The 22,625-nt window shown below is 46.5% G+C and overlaps 1 protein-coding gene across 1 annotated transcript in view; it reads right to left on the reverse strand.

The window, feature by feature from the left end:
• The window catches only part of IRS1 (insulin receptor substrate 1), a 50,932-nt gene extending 30,295 nt beyond the window's left edge, over positions 1-20,637 (reverse strand). Inside the window, exon 1 of the mRNA XM_053390068.1 lies at positions 16,199-20,637. Coding sequence (XP_053246043.1) covers positions 16,221-19,823 — 3,603 coding nt within the window. The 5' untranslated portion in view covers positions 19,824-20,637 and the 3' untranslated portion in view covers positions 16,199-16,220. The remainder of the gene's footprint in view (positions 1-16,198) is intronic.
• Between the last annotated feature and the right edge of the window lie 1,988 nt (positions 20,638-22,625).

Below are 22,625 nucleotides of genomic sequence, written 5' to 3' on the forward strand. Positions count from 1 at the left end.
AGGTTTTCTGCAGCAATTGGAGATCTACTTGGATGCCCTTAAAATGAACGGCAGTGCACTCTGCCAGATGATTCCAGTGGTAACCTCTATATAGCTGTTGCAATTCTCTAACCACTTACTCTGCTGTAGTATTATTTAAGGAATGGCATAAAGTAATTTGAAGCTTACAAGTAATTTGATGACTACAATCAGATTCTCAGGAAGTGCCAATCTTCTTGAGGTGACAAATTACACACCACTGCCTATCCACTGCCATTCTGCTCCTACTGCAGGGCTACAGCAGGTGCCTCTCACTACCCTACCCAAAGAAGGAGCAAAAGAGACTCGGGAGACTCAAAGCAAGGGGAAGCCAAGCCGCCATCCTCAAATAATTGTTTGCCAAGCTGCCGCAAAGAAAAGACTTGCAGGCAGTTTGTATTCCAATTTAAGCTTTTAAGCAAGTTGTATTTGCACTATCAGTTGCCCAAGGTGAATTGATGTATTTACTGCATTTGTGCAGCTACGCCATAGGAAGTGTTCTCTGGGCAACTCACAAAGCAAAATAAAAAAAAATTAAAAAAAATGCACATGCTTTAAAATACAGTGGTACCTCGGGTTACATACGCTTCAGGTTACAGACTCCGCTAACCCATAAATAGTACCTCGGTTAAGAACTTTGCTTTGCTTCTGTTCAGGATGAGAACAGAAATCGTGCTCTGGTGGCACAACAGCAGTGGGAGGCCCCATTAGCTAAAGTGGTGCTTCAGGTTAAGAACAGTTTCAGGTTAAGAATGGACCTCCGGAACGAATTAAGTTCTTAACCCGAGGTACCACTGTAATAAAAAACCTTAACAAATCAATTTAAGAAACGGAAGCACAATTATAATTCCGTTCAAAGCTGAGAAGCCCAGATTATTAAACATAATGGTCAAACATTCTTACATGAAATGTGCGTCAGCAATGCCAAACAGGAACTCTTGCGCCTTTCGTGGCTATGTTCTATCTCCCATGCCAGAGGCACTATGTCTTAGAATACAAGTTGCCGGGAATCACAGGTGGGAAGAGTGCTGTTACACTCAGGTCCCACTTGCAGGCTTAGCATAAGCATTTGCTTGGCAACTGTGAGAACAGGATGCTGGACTAGATGGGTCTCTGGCCTGATCCTGCAGGGCTCTGTTTGTGGCCTTAAGTTCTCTTCCACCCTAGGATAAGCAGGCATGAAAACAGCAGCAGGATATTGATTGTTGCTAACCTGTAGTCAGGAGAGCTTGTATTCCTACAGTGGCCTGGAAATAACCAAAAGACCGTCAACAAGGGGGTAGTGGGAATGGTTGAAAAGCCATGGAATTACCTCAGTCAAAAAACAGGATCTTGATCGTGTAAACATAACCCACATAATGTCCCAAAATGTACTTTGAAGAGTGTGACTTGTGCCAATCCAGCAGAATCAATGACTATTAATGTGCTTTCAATCGCACACCATTAGGGTCAAATGATAAAACCACAGGGATTTCATTGCAGCTGAAGGTGTACAGATTGTGGCCTTGTAAAAGCTTTCTAAAACCCTGTCATCTGATTCAAATATAAGAAGCCATCTAAAGCACCACCTTAGGAGATACATAGGCAAGTCTAATACAGGGGGAATTGCAAATTCTGCAACAGGAAACCAACTAATTAGCATCTGATCCACGCTTTATGAAACGTACACCCCCACCACATTCATATTTCTGTCCTCAAAACTAAATGCAGTTGCCGTGACCTGAATCAGTAAGAGGTAATTAATGTCATGAGAGCTCTACAAAAACAGAATAAAACTTGATGAGCTACTTTAGCAAAAAACAAAAAACAACAACCAAAAAACCCAAAACAGTAAACAACTGCATCAAAACAAAGCCAAGGTCCTGTCAATCTTTAAGAGTATGGTTTTTTGAAAAATGTGGAACATCTAAGAGTATTAGTATAATTAGACACTTAGTCACAGAATACTATTTCTCTCTATTGAATAATAATGTAATCACAGCAATTACATTTCTGTGGTGCAGCAATGCAATCCTAGATTTGCATGAAGTCAAGATGAAGTGAAGACCAGCAGCAGTCACAGCACGGGAGCGAGAAGGAAGGAACACTGAGAAGGGGAAAGTGGTGGTTTAAAACAACGGCAGAAGTTTGAGTAAAGCAGCGATGGAGGAAACTTGGAGAGGAAAATGGTGGTTTTAAACAACGGAAGGATTGAGTACAGTACTATGGAATTTTTGAGGGCTCCACATCCTTTATCTCGCTCACATGTAGCAACTGCAGGGTGAAAGAGGGAGAAGTTTGAGTGTTGCAAGAAGGTAGGAAAGACTTTAAAACAGTGGCCATTTTTAAACAAACAATCACAGGTCTCAGCTTCTTTTATAACATGCATGTTCCCATAGGCTTGAAATAGAGTATTCCATTAGTTACTCATGTATTGCTCAGTCTTTTCATGCTACAGAGCAGCAGTCTTCAACCTTTTCAAACTCAGAACCACCTTTATGTCAAACATGCATCTGGGAACCCATTTCTTCCTCTTTTTTACTCTATATATTTTCATGGCAACAGTGCTACAGTTGCGACCCACCTCAGTTCAAGCCATGTTCTGGTAGAAGGTCAAATATTTTAGAGTTTGGTACTGCAGTATCTCTGTTCCTGCATAACACTAAATACCATTGCTACTGCCTGTCTCTGTTAAATGTTAACCAGGATGTTAAAACTCCGGAGCTGGCTTGGCAAAGGATAATAAAAGATGGGATAACTCAACAGGACAGTTGCCAACGTTAGAAAAGTAGCGTAGGAGTGATAATTGCACAGCACCATTGGCAGCGATCAATAAAAAATACTAGTAGGACACTGATTTGTGTGATCCTGGTTATGCACCTTAGCTCTAAATATCCCCCCTTCCCTAAATAAAAAAGACAGACTGAAGTTGGTTTACAATGTCGTATCATAATTTGCACATCCTTCAGATTCTTTTCTATATCTCTATTCAAGGAAGCCACTTTGGGGAGTTCTTTTTGTTGTTGCTGCTGCTGCAGAGTGCTTGATAATAACAAAGACTCTATCCAAGATCTTGTTCAACAAAGAGGTGTGTGAAACAGGCTTTTGAATACATGGTAACATTCCTCTTGTGAGTTTCATGCCCCGAGGCAAAAAGCACTATCCAACCATTCATTCTTCCATCTTGAGAACATTCCTTACCAAGTTCAAAGGCCTGAGAAACCACATACCCCAGCTACAAGCCTGCACACCTTTCCCCTTGCAGAAACTTGCAAGATGCAAAAAGTTGGTTGAAGAAAGTATTTATTACAAGTGTTTAAAGACTGTTAATTAGGTGACACTATTATCAGAACTTTTGACTTAGATAAACTATGCTGATTCAATTCACAGGAGTGCAACATTTCAATCTTTCATGCATTTATAAAACCACAACATATTACAGCATGGAGTGATTCCAGTCCAAAGCTGCGCAAGTGCTCCAGTTTAAACATGGAGCTCAGCCTTTCCTGTTTACTACACTTAAAACTTATGTGGAGAGCTCTTTCAAAAAGCAAAGTGAACGAGGAAGTGCTTATGTGCCTGCACATTGAAGCCCTGGATGAGGCTAATGAGCTTTGATATCTTCACAAGATGCACATACCTTTATAAGTTCTGCTTGGTAAAAACAGGTGCCTGAATTTTTAAAATACGATACCGTATTTTAATGTCATCTCTCCCCTCCCACCCATTTCTGTTTTGCTGAGTGACTTCTCACCCATTCCATACACCAGCTATTCTAACTAATAACTTCCTTGCATTTTCATTTGTTTCCCAAAATGGAGGGTGTTGTAATGTAAAATGTAGATCTGTCACTATTTGGGGGGGGGGGGACAACAACTATGCAAGGGCTAGTTCCATCTCAGATGCTCTCTGCCAGCATCCTACAATAACAGGTTTTAACATTTTCTAACCTGTATCCTTGGGGGTTTTCCTGTTGTTATTCTGTCTCTCACAGCTACAATAAACCTACCATTAAAGTTATGGACTGGTCATTTCTTCGTCAGAGGGCAAACGGGCAAATTTTGCAGGGGATCAAATACTTTCCCCCCCTCACTGTATATCTTTAAGGATAAAGCAAAACAAGTGCCTTTATTTCATTTGTGTTTACAATAAATAATCCTCTAAATAAAAACAAAATCCTGGCTGCCCGTAGAACCATCAAAGCCTTGGAGAAATTCTTCTATGCAAAAGGCAGCCAGTTGGTTCCTCCAATCAGAAAAGCATTTATCAGCAAAGTCCTCCCGATGTTACTGTATGGGGTTGAAATCTGGGGGTGGAATTTAAAAACACTACAACGGCTCGAGATTCTACAAAACTCTTTTGCACGAAAGTTACTGGGCCTCCCCAAGGGCTCGGTTGCTGCACAGTTAAGAACATAACTGGGCCTCCCCTCTATTGTTGCGAGAGCCCACATTAGAATTATTAGTTTTTATTGTAAATTAATCAAAGCCCCAGGCTCCCTACTAGCCAGGCAAGCCTTTTTAACTTGTGCTCATAACAACAAATGGTCCAAGGCCATGGAGATTATCACGGCACGCTACTCCCTCCCAGATTTTGACACGCTGTCATCTTGGGACCATCATAATATCCGGGCCTGGATTCTTACAAGAGACGAGGCCATGGACCAGGCACAGTCCACCACAGCTCGCCTCTCCAAGTGGCTCCCTAAAGTGAAAGTGGTAAGATCACTTGCCAACTACTTGATAGACCTGACGGAGCCCAATTTGAGAAGAGCGTTTACCATGGCCCGTTTCCATTCTATACCCACGGCCTTCTTGCAGGGGATTTACTTTAAGACCCCCATTACTCAGCGTCTATGTCCATGCACAATGAATGAAGTAGAGGACTTCATACACTTCTTTTTCTACTGCCCTATTTATGAGCTAGTAAGAACTAAGCTCCTCCTCTTGATCCCGCCCACCATCACATCTAAGGAAGACTGTTTGAAATCGCTTCTTGTGGACGCAAATCCCTAAATTTCACGTGGGGTGGCAATCTTTATAGTGCAGGCTTTGAAACTCAGGGCTACACTGACTGGGTAGTGTGTCCCAGACCTGGACCTGTTTTAATTCTTTGTATTACCTTTTTAACCTAATGTGCCGAGCCTATTTTGGGGCCATTATATGTTTTATATACATCTGCATTTTAGATTCCCGGCGCTGGCAACTAAATTTTTACATTATTGTTTTAGGGTAATTTAAATGTCACAATGCCAGTAATATCGTTTGAATTTTGTTAGGTTGCTTCTCTCTAGCATTTTTGTCTTATCCTGCTATGGCTGTATGCTAATGCAATAAAGGTTTGATGATGAAATAAAAACAAAATACAACAAATAACTTCAGATTGCGCACAACTTTGTTTGCAATTGAGATGGATGTGATGCTCTTAACATTAATAAATTATCATCATTGTCATCATTTATACCCTGCCCATGTGGCTGGGTTTCCCCAGCCACTCTAGGCGGCTTCCAACAAAATATTAAAATACAATAATTCATCAAATATTAAAAGCTTCCCTAAACAGGGCTGCTTTCAGATGTCTTCTAAAACTCAGATATTTGTTTATTATTGTGATTATTGTTATTATTATTAGCTGTCTGCTATTGCAGCCTTGGCTGAGCTAAACATCTTTAATCTTTGCTCAAACCCTCCCACACCAAAAAGAAAAGAAAAGAAAAAAAGATTACTGAGTTTTCTGCTACTGAACAAAACAACCCCAGCTGAAAATTATCCTATTTACATTACTCTTTTGGAGTAATGTATTTCTACTATAAATTCCACGAGCAATTTGATTGCACTTGAGGCACAGATCTAGAAACCTACACAGGGAATCCAAGTTGTGTTTTTTTAAAAAAATACACACAATTATTAAGCATATTATTCCAAACTGGTCTGTTCTGAAGTTCTTTAAAAGTCGTATATCCTACTTCCTATTACATCTAGGACTTCCACCAAGCACCACAGGGTGATATTTCAGGAAGTAGGTTGGACCAGACGGAGGGGAAAGAGTCAGCAGTGACAGCAGTGACAGAGCATGAGAAAGTTAAGGTGGGAAGATGTGGTCCTCTCTCCTCATCCACATGCCTGTTAAAACAAGGCCACTCACCCTGCTTTACAGGTGAATGGGGCAAATGCATTAACAAACACATGTTGCTGCCTCCATCATGTCTAGTTTGGTCCAAAGAGAGATACCAACCTGGAATGAGGAATGAAAAGAAGAGCAACCTCCTTTTTTAAAAAAAATAACATCTTCATGGTGATCACAGTTTTACCTTTTCGGCAGTCCAAATGCATTGATAATTCCCGTAGAATGGCTAAATATAGAAGCATAGAATTGTATAGTTGGAAGGGACCACGAGGGTGCAACGCAGGAATCTTTTTGCTCAATGTGGGGCTTGACCCACCAACCTAGGATTAGGACTCTTATGCTCTACTGCCAGCTCTTAGGTAAGAGGCAGCTAATTTTTGACAGGCTTTTCATTCTTTTATGCATAGCTGAACTACGCAGCTCAACTTAAAATAAGGCAGAATATCTGCAGCTAAGGTCCAAGCAACCTGACAGAACTTGGCAGATAGTTTCTGTTTGTAAATCTGAATGAAGGGGCGGGGAAAACGAAAGCCTTACAATCCGTCAGCGAAGACGTTTCAAAATTAAACTTTCTATATGAGAGGAGGAGTTTAAGTAGAATCTGATCTATAATTAAGACACTTGCCACAGGACAACCCCCCCCCCCAAAAAAAATCACACATTTTTCACTAGCTTCCAATTGCACTGTAAAGTTTTGCAAAGAAATCAGCAAACCTTTCAATTATAGAAGGTTAAATGTGACCTAGATATGTCAAAGATGATCAGAGAGACATACTTCAAGCCATCTTTTGGTTGGTTTTTAAAAGTGCCAGACTTATTTACATCCCCTTTAACTATTTACACTCTGTGTTGGTTAAAATTTGTCACATTGATACATGCATAATATATGATGTTTACTCAAGCATCCCCAACAGAACTTGCATATTGTCCTCCTTGCCCCTGCAGAATTTCATGAAAGGGTTTGCAATTCATATTTTATTTTGACATGACTGAAACCAGACTGAGTTAAGCAAAGGTGTGCATATAACATTGCGTATAGTCAAGAGACCAAGATTGCCGTTTCAGCATTCTGGAGAACTGGGAACAGAGCTGGATTTGCGAACTACCTACCCTATTTCAATGTGTTTCATAAAAAGCAGTAAAAGATTATTGAAACTGGCAATTATTGCATAAGATGTCCTTTATCAGCACTCTAAATTTAAGCAAATTATTCTGCACTCTTTAATTCTTTGGCTTACACTCTAGGGAGCTGTTTCTCTCTCTTAAAAATTATTTTAAAATTTACTTCCCCACTTTACAATATACCGTGCAAGGAAGTCCAGTAACTTATAGGCTACCACATTTTTTAAAAAAATACAATGTCTATTTTCACCTGAAAAAGGACACACAGGTGAGAGAAGCTGAGATTTCCTCTCTTCTCACCTTACTCCTTTGTGCCCCATTGCCCCAGGTACTTTGCTCCAGGCCTAGCTCTGATACCAGAAGTTAGCCTAGGGGTCAGCAACCTAAGGCCCATGGACCCCTGCCGCCTGCTCGGGGACCCCCACCTGCTTGGTCGGCTCCTGTGCGATGTGCTAAATCGGCACGGAGCAGAGCGGGGACCACCTTCCACGACGCTGGCCAGCTTCCCATTGGCTGCAGGAAGCTCCTACAGCCAATGGGAAGCTGTGCATGCCTCCTCCACACCAGAAGGAGCGCTAGAAATAGCATATGTGCATGCACGCGTGCACTCTGGCCCACCGCAGGGTCTATGGGACCGTGAACCAGCCCAAGCCACTGAGTTAGCCAGACTAGGAGGAAAAGTGTCAGAAGCAATGCAGCACAGGGAGGTAAGAATCACACAGCACTATCTGGTACTGTAGACAGCATCACTTCAAAATGGGAAGGATGCCGTCTTTGAATACTCCTTGAAGGTGTTTTTTTTCAAAAGTAAAAAAAAAAAAAACCCTCTAAGTAAAAATCTATAAGAAGGGTGGCGCTGTGGTCTAAACCACTGAGCTTCTTGGGCTTGCTGATCAGAAGGTCGGTGGTTAGAATACCCTCGATGGGGTGAGCTCCCGTTGCTCGGTCCCAGCTCCTGTCAACCTAGCAGTTCGAAAGCACACCCAAAAGTGCAAGTAGATAAATAGGTACTGGTTTCGGTGTTCCGTTGCGCCAGAAGCTGCTTAGTCATGCTGGCCACACGACCTGGAAAAACTGTCTGCGGACAAACACGGGGTCCCTCGGCCTGTAAAGCGAGATGAGCGCCGCAACCCCAGTGTCATCTGTGACTGGACTTAACCGTCAGGTGTCCTTTACCTTTTAAAAATCTATAAAGGCATGGAGAAAAGTTCTAATGTAGCTTTCTATTAAAAAAAAACAAAAAACAAAGGAGAACGTTCATAAAATGTTATCCCCTGTCAGAAGCCTGAAGTGTGATAATGTATTATACCACCTTCCACCTCATTCATCCACATGTGTATGCACATTCCAGTGCACAGCACAGTGACACACACAACACAGATATGTGCAATGATTCCTTTAGCTGGGCTAAGTTGCAAGTGATGGAAGAAATCTTGGATGGCAACTGGGTGTAATTGTAAACAGTATGAAAGTACGATGCTTAGATAAGTTAATGAGAAAAGTTCAAATACTTAAATACAGAATAAGACACATAGGCTAAGGTTAGCAAACAATTACTAAAGGGACAAGGAAATCAAATGTCTATAGGAGGAAGCATACTGCTTGGACTCGCATACCTTACAGATTTTCAACTTACTGCCCCAGAGCCACAGAAACTTCTGCAGATTTTGTCTTTGGCAATACGTCAAGTTTGTTTACTTTTCTTTTTAATGGTCAACAGATAAGAGTATTAATTTAAAAGTTACTCCGCCTTAACTGTACACAATATTTTAATTGGGAGTCAAGCTGACCTGCATTTTGACAGAAGGTCTGAAGTCATAACAAGCAGGAAACTTGAAACCTCGGGCAGGAAGTTCCCTAAATTTGCATGCTGACATATATAGAAAGCTTATGTCCTCATCTTCACATACCTACCTACCTTGGCTGCAAGCATAACCACATCTACTCAGAAGTAAATTCCATTGAATTCAAGTAGGAGCTTGCAACCAGGTAAGTGAGGTTATTACGGCAGTCTAAAGCAGAAAAGCTAAGGAGCTCCCCAGTAATCTGTATCTTCTGCCTTCTGGAAGAAGGTACAGGGTTATAAAGACTAGGAATAGCCGCCTGAGAAACAGTTTCTACCCAAATGCGATTTTGGTTTTAAACGCAGTATAAGGAGTCTCTATGGGAGTATATTGTATTTTAAAATGGGATATCAGAGTTTTTAGGGGGCTAACCAGGCTGGGATAGCTGGGATAGCAGGCTTGTTGGTTTTTGAATGTCTTATGTATATTTTTCAATTTCGTTGTTCTGTATGGGACAATGACAATAAAGATTATCGTATCATAGCAACTCCTATGTGCACCCACCCTAACAATAACTATGTCATGCAATGTGAGCAAAACTATGTGCTGGAAGCATGCAGAGTTACATAAAACCCAGAAATAACTATGACCAGTTTTGGAAGCAAGTTTTGCCCGTTCTGCCCCATGTTCCCATGCCAAAAAGTCGTACCTACCAGCAAACCCAGCCTACGCAGATGAAATGATGTCACGGGATAGTGCAAGCAGGGATATAGGTTGGAATTAAATGTGAATTCTTCAGTGTGTACCCTCCCCTAATAAGTGTCCCTCCTTGTACAAATAAAGAGGGGAAACTGAATAAGAGGCATAAAAGAAAGCATTTGCTCTTTATAACTTTAATGTGCTAAATCATTTTGGGTGTCTAAACAACGAAAGCAAATGCGTCTCACAAATACTACAAGAAATAAATTAATGGTCACTAAGCAAATGTAACAGCCAAGTTACTGCAGTAATTTTCACATGGGGAGCTGGACTCTCACCAGAGCAGTCATGAATCACATGGCTCCCAGGAGCTGTTGTTGCCACTGTTATTTCTAGTTCAGTATTTGTATCAGCAAGCAAACCTTAAATAAAGGCAACATTTTACCAGCAGAGTAATCAAAAGTTTGACCAGGGTTTTATTTGATTTGCTTTTCTGATGTCATAAAACATTTTCACTGGAGACTGAAAAAGCAGATTATCATAAAACCTACAATTAGGTTATTACTGTCTTGTCTTGATAGTAGAACTTGATTTTACATCCAAAAAACTTCCCCATGTAGCAGAAGCACAAGACATTTGGCACATCAGATATCAGCTTGGTACCATGGCTTAGTACAAACATCTGGGCTCTAGGAGAGGAGCTACTCTGCTCCTCCCTGGTCTATCTGCAGCAGTATTTAAAAACCTCAATTATTCCATGTCCATAAAAATATGCACTTTAAATCCTTAATACCCTTCAATTATGATCCTCCTAGTGGCACAGCTATAAAACTGCTAGCACATGTGCAAAGCTAAGCAGGGTCAAACTGAATGAGGAACCTTGTGTTGAGATTCCTGCATTGCAGGGGGTTGGACAAGATGGCGCTTGGAGTTCCTTCCAGCTCTGATTCTATGACCTCTGCACTGACCATGCTGAGTTAAAGTGAGGAATGAACAGGCATAACTTTAATGAGGAACCACCAGCTCCAGGCTGGTCCTAGCCTGCAGAGCCTTTTGATCCAGCTCATAGCCTCTCCTCCTCTGCCTCACACCTCCACTTCCAGGGTTTTGGTGCTCCTCTTTTGCCAGTTGTGCAGCATGTGGTTCTTCGGTACTCAGCCCTGCAACCAGAGCTCAGAAATTGCTCACTCCAATGAAATTCCCTGTCGCAAAATGTGCCTAGAACAATGGGAGTTTCGAACACTGAACCCCACTCTAAGGTTCCAGCAGCTGTGATTTAAATTAACAGGCCAGTCTTTCCAGGATCTTAAATAGGCTTTCAAATCCCTCTTAAAAAACACAAACAAGGAAACAAGAGTTATGTTTTATCTTTTCACCTTTAGCGGGTATTGCTGGGTGCCTTACAAACAATTCCTTCTCTCAGTTATTTCTTCTCTTCCTTAGCCTCATTTATTCACAGAGACTAATGCCTGTATACATGGACCCTGCTCACTACTGGTGTGTGTGGCTGCAATGGATTTTGTATTAAAGGAATGTGGCCCTCGAAAGAAAAATGGCTCATGTGAACATTGCAGAACATTGGATTCATTCTTTCCCTTCCCTGGGCAACACTGTCAACTACAGAGAATACATTACAGATAGCCAAGAAACCTGTGATGTCTACATACAGCTTCACTGATCCAATATTTTCAGGGAGAGAACAGCGGTATGTATTCCTGTAGTTAAAACATGTGTGAACAATGAACAAATAAAGCACGACTGCCCAAATAACCTCCACAGAAGTACTTAATGCTGCTTGTATATCTTTGTGAACAGTCTTAAGCATAGACATATTCTCAGTTCCACCTGAATAAAGATGCAACGGAGGCCAAGACATCTCCACAGTCAACAATCTAAAAACAGGCCAATAACAGACTTTATTGCTTGGCTCAGTGAAACTATATTGCTAACAGAATTCCACTCCCAGCCAAAGCAGTTCTGTCAGTCTAAACGCTGTTCTTGCCTATGTCTGAATGAGAAGTGAACAGAATGTCTTCAGCTATGAATCAAGCTAAAAGAAAACCGCACCAGTTATTAAAAATGCACAGGAAGAGCCAAACTCTACAGGTTGCAGCAGACTTGACATGGGTTTTTGCTTCAAACAGGACATGCAAAACATTCACTGCCTTAACATGCACAAAAACAAAATGGCAGCAAAATAGCCCCTCTCATAAAGCATCAAAAGAGCAACGTAAGAGGATCAGGAAATGTAAATACTCTCGACTTTAAGATGTCTTAGGAATTGCATATGTTCAGCCAAGAAGGCAAGGGAGAACTGTGATCCCATGTGAGGAGGAATTGAACTCTCTACAACATTTACCGTATTTTTTGCTCTATAAGACTCACTTTTTCCCTCCTAAAAAGTAAGGGGAAATGTGTGTGCATCTTATGGAGCGAATGCAGGCTGCACAGTTATCCCAGAAGCCAGAGCAGCAAGAGGGATTGCTGCTTTCACTGTGCAGCGATCCCTCTTGCTGTTCTGGCTTCTGAGATTCAGAATTTTTTTTTCTTGTTTTCCTCCTCCAAAAACTAGGTGCGTCTTGTGGTCTGGTGCGTCTTATAGAGCGAAAAATACGGTAATTTCCCCACTACCCTTCTCTGAAGAATGTAAAAAAGACTGCATTGCACCCATCCTCCCAGAAAACCCCCACAATAGCTCAGTTAGCTGAATATGAGAAAGCAACACATATAGTGCTCAGGGGCAAGAGTCTGTCTACATTTGACTATATGATTGTGCTATTATGTTACTTGAGCTCTGCATAGTTCACTGGACAGCACCCTTGAAAACCACAACTGATTTATTGAAACAACCAAACAACAGAAGTCCAGCACAGCAATGGTTTCCATTAGACAAACCATCAAGGAATAAAACATTAGCCAAGCAGCCCACTTTCATAGTCACCAGTGTTCCATGAGAAGTTGTGTTACCCTGTAACTGTTCTCAGGATCTGCTGGTAACATGACAAAGGAACAACCGAGGAAATAGAGGACCATAAAACAAAGAAATTAACTGCTTATATATATTATCCAGCAACAAAGCTATAAACTCTTAGAATTGAAGCGTCTGGGGAAAGTCAGTAAGAGCAAAAACAAAGTGGAATCTAGAGAATGGTGTCATGAAGATTATTTAGACTACATTTTGAATAGGCAGCAAAAGAATGAGGCTCCCCATAACAATTCATAGCTGTGCCAGGGATATTGTGACTGCAAATAATGTGGCTGTCAAGAGCGCATCCATGAAAAACATTGTTTTCATTATAAGAAGCACTTGCAAGGCGGCCTACAAATCTTTACTATCTGCATTTATAGAATCATAGAATTGTAGAGTTGGAAGGGGCCCTGAGGGTCATTTACTCTAACCCCCTGCAATGTAGGAATCTCAACTAAAGCACCCATTACAGATGGCCCTCACATTGAAAGTTAAAGGCAGTAAGTGGTTAGAGTGTTGGAACAGGACTTGGGAGACCCAGGTTCAAATACCCACAGCGATGAAGCTCACTAGGCAATCTTGGGCCAGCCACTGTCAGTATAAACTACTACAAAGGGTTGTTGTGTAGATAAAACAAGGAGGTGCAGAACCATGTACGGCACCTCAAGCTTTTTCTAGGAAAGGTGGAATATGAAAGTAATATAGCTACCGTATTTTTCACTCCATAAGACGCACCAGACCATAAGATGCACCTAGTTTTTGGAGGAGGAAAACAAGAAAAAAAATATTCTGAATTTCTGAAGCCAGAACAACAAGAGGAATCACTGCGCAGTGAAAGCAGGGATCCCTCTTGCTGTTTTGGCTTCTGGGATAGCTGTGCAGCCTGCATTCACTCCATAAGACGCACACATATTTTCCCTTCCTTTTTAGGAGTGAAAAAGTGAGTCTTATAGAGCAAAAAATACGGTATTTAAAAATCTACCTGGTGCACATAGGAGAAGCAACAGGACCTACACGATCATTTGTGATTTGCTATGTAGTAAAAAGCAGTGATAAAGGTGCTTACTTTGTTTTTTGATGGTGAAAAATGTTTATTCTGGGTATTCAGAGTTTTCATTTTCAATCCTCACATATTCAACTACAGGAAAACCACCTCTGTGTTTTAAGGGCATTTACCACTCCCATCTCTCAACACTGCTAGTACTTCTACCCAGCAAACACGTAATTAAAACACGTCACAGAACAGAAGAAGTGTTTGTTATGACATTCTAAGATCAAAAAGCACACTGCTGAATTTGCCTCCATCTGTGCCAGTACAAACATTTCTTACGTCTCACCAGTAATTGCCATGGATCAAAGATAACGGGGGTAGTAGGAAGAGGTCAGATCAGGAGGAGTGTGATAATACAAAGCTCAGGGCAGTGGCGTAGCGTGGGTTGTCAGCACCCGGGGCAAGGCAAGTAATTTGCGCCCCCTAACCCGTGGATTTTAGCACTCGAGTGCGAGCGTGCCCCCCCAAATGTTGCGGCCGGCCCCCCCTGCACCCCCCACGCTATGCCACTGGGGCTGGGGGCGAGCGAAGGAGCCAAGGACCCCCCCAAAGGCTCAGCAGGAATTTATTACATTTATTATTTACGGAGCCCCCGCGGGCCGAGGCAGCCGAAGCCCCCTCCCCTCGAGCGCCTCCCCGCCCCCTCCTCTCCAGTGAGTGGAGTGCAGCCGCAGCGGTGGCGGGGGGCGGGCGCGCTAGGGCGCAAGGCTGGCGGTGGCGGCGGGGAGCCCGGCGGAGGAAGGAACTTGTCCCTTCCCTCTGGACTCGCGCCCCCCCCGATGCTGCGCCCGGTGCGGCCGGCACCCCTGGCACCCCCCACGCTATGCCTCTGGCTCAGGGCAGAATCGTAACTGCAGAACATCAAGATTTTGACAAGCATAATGAGTGGAAGAAACACTGTGAGAGTGGCAGCCATATTCGTATCAGCAGTACACACACCCTGGAAAACCTACAGCGGTGATAAAGCATCTCATTATTTTATTATGCTTCCTTGTGCAGACTCATGGGACCATAAACGAACCTAAAACATTCTCTTTGCTACTTCACTCATCACCATAATTTAAGTGCAGAAAGTTTATGGAAATTCTGCTTAATTTACTATTTAAGAACTGCTCATTCATTTACTTTTGCTCAACGCAACACAGCAGCAGGAAAGCTTTCTCAACAACGTCAAGCATATTCTAAGTTAGTGTGCCTTTTGTTTCATATACACTGTGCTTTGCAAACATCATCTACTGGTAATTAATCCCCATAGCAACCCATTGAGGTAAGTATTACTACACGTATTCTACGCATAGGAAAACTTGCCCGGAGCCACAAAACTTGTCACTGGCTCATTCAGGATTAGACTGCAGAGGTTTCCAATTCCAGCTCTCATGCCCTAAGTTAAAGACCACACCTCTTTCTCATATGCAGCATGCACACTTGCTCAGGAACACGCAAACACAGGATTCCTTTCTTTTAGACGGCAGTTTTCTGAAGGTTAAACAAGTAGGACAGCAGAATATTCACAAAGACACTTCTCAGAGTCTCAGCCAAAAGTGGATTAGGGGATTTCATAGAGAAAAGTATAATGTAGTAGCAACAATAATAATAACAATAACAATGGTGTCTACACGTAAAAGATTATGCTTCGGGAGTGCTGTATTATACGATATATTGTTTCTAAAGCTACAAAAGCAAATGAGAAACAAAGAAACCCATTTAATATCCCACTATCAGGGTTTTAAACAGCTGCAAAATTTTTGCAATGATCCCCCCCCCCCACTTTGTGCAACTGCCTCAATTTCCAGATCAAATGCCATTAGAAAGGATATTAGAAAGGGATATTACACAGCAAAACACAAAGCAAGACAGATTTTGTTTGTTTGAGATATATTAACCAGTATTAACCAGGCTTCAAAACCAAGCATAGCCTGAAATTTCATCTCATGTTTGCTATCTAGTAGCAGTGACTTCCTCCCTTCCCTATTAACAATCCTTTCATAGGACTTTGTTTCCTTGACAAATGTTTATATTATGACCATAAACAGAGCAATATAACAGACCTAACCCTCCTTAACCAGAATTAATGGGATTTGTATGCCCTGACCACCCGTCCTTTAAAACAGACTTGTTCCAGTTCTAACTCACTAGTAAACGGAGGAGCTCTACACACACACACACACACACACACACACACACACACGGTATGTAGGGATGACCAGGGGCAAAATAGGGGACTAGATGCAGTGCACAAGTAGATGGCAGAACGGTCAGATCTATTAACGGTTACATAATTTAAACCAACTAACGAAATGTGACCTAACCCATGATGCCTAGCTGAGAGATTGTTCATTTAAGGGCTTACTGGGGGTACCAATTCAAATCATCTTTTTTGCAATAGTCCAAAGCAGTATCCCCACCCCACCCCACCCCTATGAACCAACCATTAGCTCACAGCATGCTCACCTTGTCTCTGGCTCTTGCCCAGCTACTGGATGTCCTCCCGCTTGTGGAAGCTGATGCTGGCATATGCACTTAATTCATCACCCAAGTGGCTACTCCCACAAGGCTGATTAGGAGATTTAGGTGGCTGATGCTGCTGTGTCGGCTGCTTGACCCCTAGCAGAGAAGCGCTCTCCTGAGGGTGGGGGTGGTGATGGTGATGATGCTGGCGGGGATTAAAATCCTTCACCAAGTCCAGGTCGATGTAATTGAGCCCATTCTCCACGCCACCCCCAGCTGCCTGATCCCTCCTGAACGCCGCTGTGCCAAGGCCGGAGAAGGCCCCTGCCTCCCCAGATGCAGGCTTGAGCCAGACGTTTTCGAAGGAGGCTGAGCTGTGGCGCTTGGCGTCTTCAGAGCCTCCTCCTGGTCCGTGGGGCAGGGCTGAGGCCCCAAGGCCACCACCAGGCGTGGTCGAGGAAGCAAACGTCTCGGAGCTGTGGCGCCGCCGGCCTCCCTGAGGGTCAGCGCGAATCACTTTGGCACTCTGGCTGCTGCGGCTGGGGCTCAGGCTGACGTGCGTGAAGGCGCTGCTCATCCCCGGGGGCCCCATCATGGACGAGGAGCAGGAGTGGGGCAAGACAGCTGGCAGCTCCCCCAGCTGCGCCTGGGGGTGTTGAGAAGGCAGGCCCACAGGTGGGGGGCTTTTCTCTGGCCTGCCGCGACCCATCATGTCAGCGTAGCTGAGCAGGAGGGCCGGAGGGGGAGGAGAGGGGGGGTGGGCACACACTACATACTGCCCCCCGTTGCCCAGCTGCATGCTCATATAGTCTCGGCCACCGGGGGGAGCTGCCCCGGCCCGGCTTGGCTGCATGGATGCCAAGGTAGCTGGGCACGCTGCCCCCCAGTCCATATTCATATACTCCTCTGAGCTGGAGCCAGCATCTCCGTGGGGCAAAGGTGACGGGAAGGCAGGTTGCTTGAACTCAATGTTCACGTACTCACCAGGGCTTTTGGGCTCTGGGAGCTGTTCCCGAGCCCGAGGCAGAGTGCTGGCCTTTGGGCCATCCAAGGACAGCCGGGTAGGCCTGGCCAGGCGGCTCTTGGTCCGCACAGCTGTGTCCACAGTACAAGAAGGAGCAGGCTGCAATGGCTGTGTCTGTGCGGGAAGGGCATACCCCACACCCTCCTGTCCCCCAGGGCCACCGAGGCTGTCACTACTAGTGGAGGAGGAGGAGTCCTCGGCAGCAGCGTAGAGCAAGCGGCCGGAGCTGAAGGACATCCGCATCTGGGCATTTCCCTCTTCGCCTGTCCTGCGTTGCATGTGCTTGAAGGAACGTGGCAGGGAGAAGTAGGAGTAGATGGGCTTGTGGTGGGACCGGGTGGGTCCTTGCACAGATGGCTCTTCTGGGCCTGGAGGTCCTGAGCTGGCGAAGTAGCAATCTGGAGGGGTGCTGGTAGCAGATCCACTGGCTGGAGACATGTTGATGTAATCGCTCCCACCACTCGGCAGTTTCCCCTCGTTGCTCTCCACGGAGAGCTTGGGGTGGTGGCTAGTCCCATTCATCCATAATTTGCTGTAGGCAGCAGAACCACTGTCTGGAGAGCAGCTGCCACTGGGAGACATCATCATGTAGCCATTGGAGTCCACCGTGGCCTGTACATGACGGCCTCCTCTCCCAGGGTTGATTATCTGCTGTGGGGCAGACACACTCTTAGGGCTCATGGGCATATAATCACCACCTTTGGGAGTACTACCACCATTGGGAACTGGGGCCACTCCTGGCAACATTGGCATGTAGCCATCATCAGTGTGTGGGGTAGAGTTGGTCCGGTGGTGGTTGCCCTCCACCTGATGCATCTCTAGACACTCCTCAGGGTAAGAATGGGTTGGTACAAAGGCAGAATGTCGATAGGAGGAGAGCCTGCTGCCGCCACAGGAATAAGAGGGGAGCATCTCGGTATATTCCTCAATGGAGGCCACTGAAGACTGCGAGGGAGTCTTCTGGTGGGAGATGGTAGGGGAGGTACCAGCTGAATGAGTCCTTTTCCTGAAGCCTTTCTCCGGATCACCCACATCCTCACCGCCAAGCCGAGGGCAGCAGGGGGCACCAGGGCAGCGGGTCTGCTGCTGTTGAAGGTGGCAAGTGCGGGGGGTGAAATGACCATTAGGAGCTGCGATGCTGCAGCAGGACGAAGCAGCCTTCCCTCCCATGCATATGTAGTTGCTGAGCTCCTCGTCTCCCCGGGCAGGTGGGGTGTGTCCTAGAGAATCAGGGGTCACGCTGCGGAAGGAGCTGCGGAAGTCACAGGGACTGGATCCATACTCGTCTGACGAGATGAAGCCCCCGTCGCTGGGGGAGCCAGAGACCGAAGCGCTGGAGCGACGCGGGAAGAGGCAGTCCGAGGTGGAGCCATGGCCGCTTGTGCTGCTGGACGACAGGCTGACCGGGCTCGTAGCAGAAGGGGAGCAGCGCGAGGAAGGCATTGGGATGGAGCGGCTGTGGTTGAGAGGGGGGTGGAGCCTAGAGCTGCCACGGTGCCTGTGCGAGTGGGTCCGGTTGGCGCTTGGGCTAACTGGGCTCCCGTCCACCGAAGCTGGCCTGGACATGGTACCTTCTCCATCACTGGAGGCTCTGACGCGGAAAGAGTTGGGCTTGCCCCCTGTCCCTCCTCCCACACCACTGCCAGCAGGAGAGGTAGCTGTCACGCTCTCAGTCCTGGACCTACGGCTGAGCCCCACCTGGCTGGGTGGGGGGTTGTTGACATGGTGCCTGCTGCGGAGAGGCACCGATATAGGGTTGGAGCAGTTGGAGGAGGACTGGCTTTTGCTACGGGGGCGGAACTCCTCGCTCATGGCCCGCATAGCCTCCAAGATGGTCTCATGCATGTTCTGGGCTACTACCGAGTCATCTACTTGCATCCAGAACTCACCTGGTCCGGTGACTGCAGAACGCCCCACCTCAATGAAAAAGAAGTTCTCCGAGTGGCCACACCGCCGGATGTTGAGCAGCTGCAGCACCACGGCTGCCGCGTCAGAGTTCAGCTTGACGAAGCTGATGGTCTTGTTGGTTAGGCACAGGCGGTAGATGCCGATCAGATTCTTAGTCTGGCCCAGACCCTTGGGTTTCAAGATCACCTGCCAAACTTCCTTGAATGCTGGGCCAGGAGCCATATCACCATAGGTGTCCTCCCCTGCCTCTCCCATCCCAATGCTTCCACCACCCATGGTGACATCCCCATGGTGGTGGTGGTGATGATGATGGTGGTGGTGATGGTGGTGCTGATGGCTCTTGGCCCGGTTGTGCAGTTGTAGCAGAGCCTGGTACCAACTCTCCTGCTCAGGCTCGCTGTCAGCAGCAATGGCAAAGTGTTCGTCCTTAGTGTAGAGCGCCACAAGGTACTTATTTTTGGAGTCTGCCCTCTTGTTGATGTTGAAGCAGCTCTCCAGCGGGATAGAGCGCTTGGGGCCCCCCGACTTGTGCCTCCACTTCTTTTCATTTTCATAGTACTCCAGCCGGGCGGGTCCGGACTCGCTGGCTGCCCTCAGCACGAAGAAGCGCTTGTGCATGCTCTTGGGTTTGCGCAAGTAACCCACCTTCCTGACATCTGAGAAGAAGCCCTCGTTATTATCCGTGGGGCTCGCCATGCTGGAAGGGGAGAGAGGTGGCAGAGCAGCTCCCCTACTGCAAAGGGGCAGCTTCCAAAACAGCAGAGGGGGAAACAAAGCAACAACAACAACTAAAGAGAACTAACGGAGCAGCCCAAAATCCAATTCTTGCAGCAGCAGCAACCAAACAAAACAAAACCCCAGCAAAACAGCACTGCAAACCCCCCCCCTTCCAAAAAGGGGATAGGAAGAGAGTAGCAGGCAAGAGAGCAGCTGTTCAGCGTCCTTCCAGCTCCAGAAGCAGAGTTTGGGTTGCTGTTTTTATTTCCAAATCACCCTTCGCAGGAGAAACGTGGCTTTCAAAAGTCCAGTCCAGGAAAGTCTCGCCCGAGCAGCCGCCGGGAAAGGGGAGAAGTGCATAATTTCATCCGTGAGGGGTGGAAATTCCTCCAGCGACGGGAGCAGGATGGGGTTCCCCCGTCGCTTCCCTCCCAAACAAACAGCCCCCTCCCCTTCTCAAGTTACCCCTCAGCAAGGAGCGAATTTCAGATGCCGATTAAATATCCTCTCCCGTTGGGAAGGGAAGATTTGCTTTTGCAAAAAAAAAATAAGAGGAGAAGGGAGGAAAGTCTCCGTCGTGAACGCAGGCAACCCTTCTTTCCGAAAGCAAAAAAACAACAGTCAGTCAGTCAAAACACCACGCCAACCACCTTGTTTTTCTTCCCCGCCAAAAAAATGTCAGTCAAAATATCCTTCGCGGGAGAGAGAGAGAGATTGGGCGGGGGGGGGGGCGCGTCGAAAAGAACCCAAACAAACAAAATATCCGGGGGGGGGATCAGCGCCGCTGAGACTGCAGCTTCTTCAGCTTGTGCAGGAGAAGACTGGCGACCCCATTCAGTCCCGTCTGGTTAGGGCGAGAAAGTGCCATTTCGACACAAAACGCGGGCAGGCGGCTGCAGGGGCGAGAGCCGGGAAGGAGAAGGCGAGGAGGAGAAGCTGCCCGAGCGGAGGAGAAGGAGGAGGAACATCCTCGCGGTGGCGGCGGCGGCGGCTCCTGCTTCCACCTCCTCCGCCTCTTCTTCATTCCAGTCGGGAAAGTCTCGGAGGGCACTCGCAGCAGCAGCGGCGGCGGCGGAATCCGTCTCCCTCCTGCACCACCGCTACGTCCTCTTCCTCCTCGTGCGCCCCAGGATGAAGGAGGCGAGCGAGGGGGGGAAACAGCAGCCGCCGGACTTGCTTGCTTGCTTTGCTCGCTGGCTTGTCTCTCCCTCTCCCTCCTCGGGCTGCTGCTGCTGCTTGCGGCGGCGCCTGCAGTAGCTGCAGCTCCGCAGACTTTCCCGAAGAGCCCCCGCGAACCAAAACAAGCGGCTGCCGTCTGTGTTTATTATGAGTCCAGCCCCCTCCAGCCGCCGCCGCCGCCGACACTCCGTCTCACTCCTAGGAGAAAAACACGTGATGGCGCCAGTGCGTGGACCATCCCCATCTCTAGCCCCAGCAGCAGCAGCAGCAAGAGCGCGGGAGAGCAGGGCGAGGTGGGAGGGAGCGGGGTGGAAATAAGCGCCCACGCGCAGCCTAGCTTAGTTAGCGCGGCATTCCAAGCCCGCCTTCCCGCTCCCATGCCTGCCGCGGCGGCGGCTTTTTCATTCAGCACCGCAGCCAGAGCGCTTACCTTTAGGCGCTGATCGCGTCCGGAGCCTCGGCGGGGGGTCGCTTTCCTATTGGAGCACCTGCCTGTCCTTCTTTGGGCCTCCTAAGGGTTGTGTGGAGAGAGCCAGACGGGGAGGCAAACCCAGGCTTGGTTGAGAAGCGCGGCGTAGTAGTTTGTTATGTATAATATGTGTGTGAGCGCGCGCGCGGGAGCGAGCTCGCGCCTTCTCCCCCCCCCCTCACACACACATACACACACATATATGAGGGAGAGAAAGAGTAGACGCCATTCACTGGCGTGATATTTATAAAACGAGGGGGTTGCGGGTCTCGCTTTGCCTTGCCGCCGTGATTGAAGCAAAGGCGGGCGCCGTGCCGGGTTTTTTCATCCCATATCCCCCCATTATTTAAAACAAAATTATTTGTAGGGTATAATAAAAAATAAAAGTCACGATTTGCAGCGCTTTGCAGAATAATTAATATTTCCCCCAGTAGCCACGAATTGCTCCTGTTTTCCCTCCCTTCTCGTTTCCGCCTAGCATTCAGGTCCCCCAATCCTTAAACGTTTACATGGAAACGACATCCATTGAATGTCATGGATCTTTAATTCCCCCCCCCCCAAAAATGTCGAGGATAGGGGCACTTGTGGCCCGCCAGGTCCTTGGACTGCGACTCCCATCATCCCTGGCAATTGGCTCTGCTAATGGGGGCTGATGGGAGCTGTAGTCCAACAAAAATGTCTGTGGGCCACAGGTGCCCCATATATAGGTTCAGGATCCGTTTTCCAGCAATTACTCCTGAGGGGAAGGTGACCAGAAAACATGACTATAAGAAGAGGGGTGGGCAACATATCAACCAGAGGGCAAGAAGAAGTCGTGCTCCCACTTTGGGGGTCACACATACTGAAATCTGAATAGCCCAACAAATAACACAGAAATTGATTACTTTTTCTTTTCTATGTTCCCCTCCCCTCCCTTTCCACAAGATGTGGCGATGCCCCTTTGTTTACATGGCTAAAAGGGGGTTAGACAACCCTGTGGACAGATCTATCCAGAAGTATGTTCAGAGACAGTGTGAAATGTTTGCTACGCTGAAAAACTCATACAATATGCATTCTGTGATCAACTCCCGTCCAGAAACCAATGTCCCCACTGTGGAAGGACATGTGGATCCAGAATTGGCCTCCACAGTCAC

The sequence above is a fragment of the Podarcis raffonei genome, chromosome 5 (assembly GCF_027172205.1).
Source record: "Podarcis raffonei isolate rPodRaf1 chromosome 5, rPodRaf1.pri, whole genome shotgun sequence".
Lineage (NCBI taxonomy): Eukaryota > Metazoa > Chordata > Lepidosauria > Squamata > Lacertidae > Podarcis > Podarcis raffonei.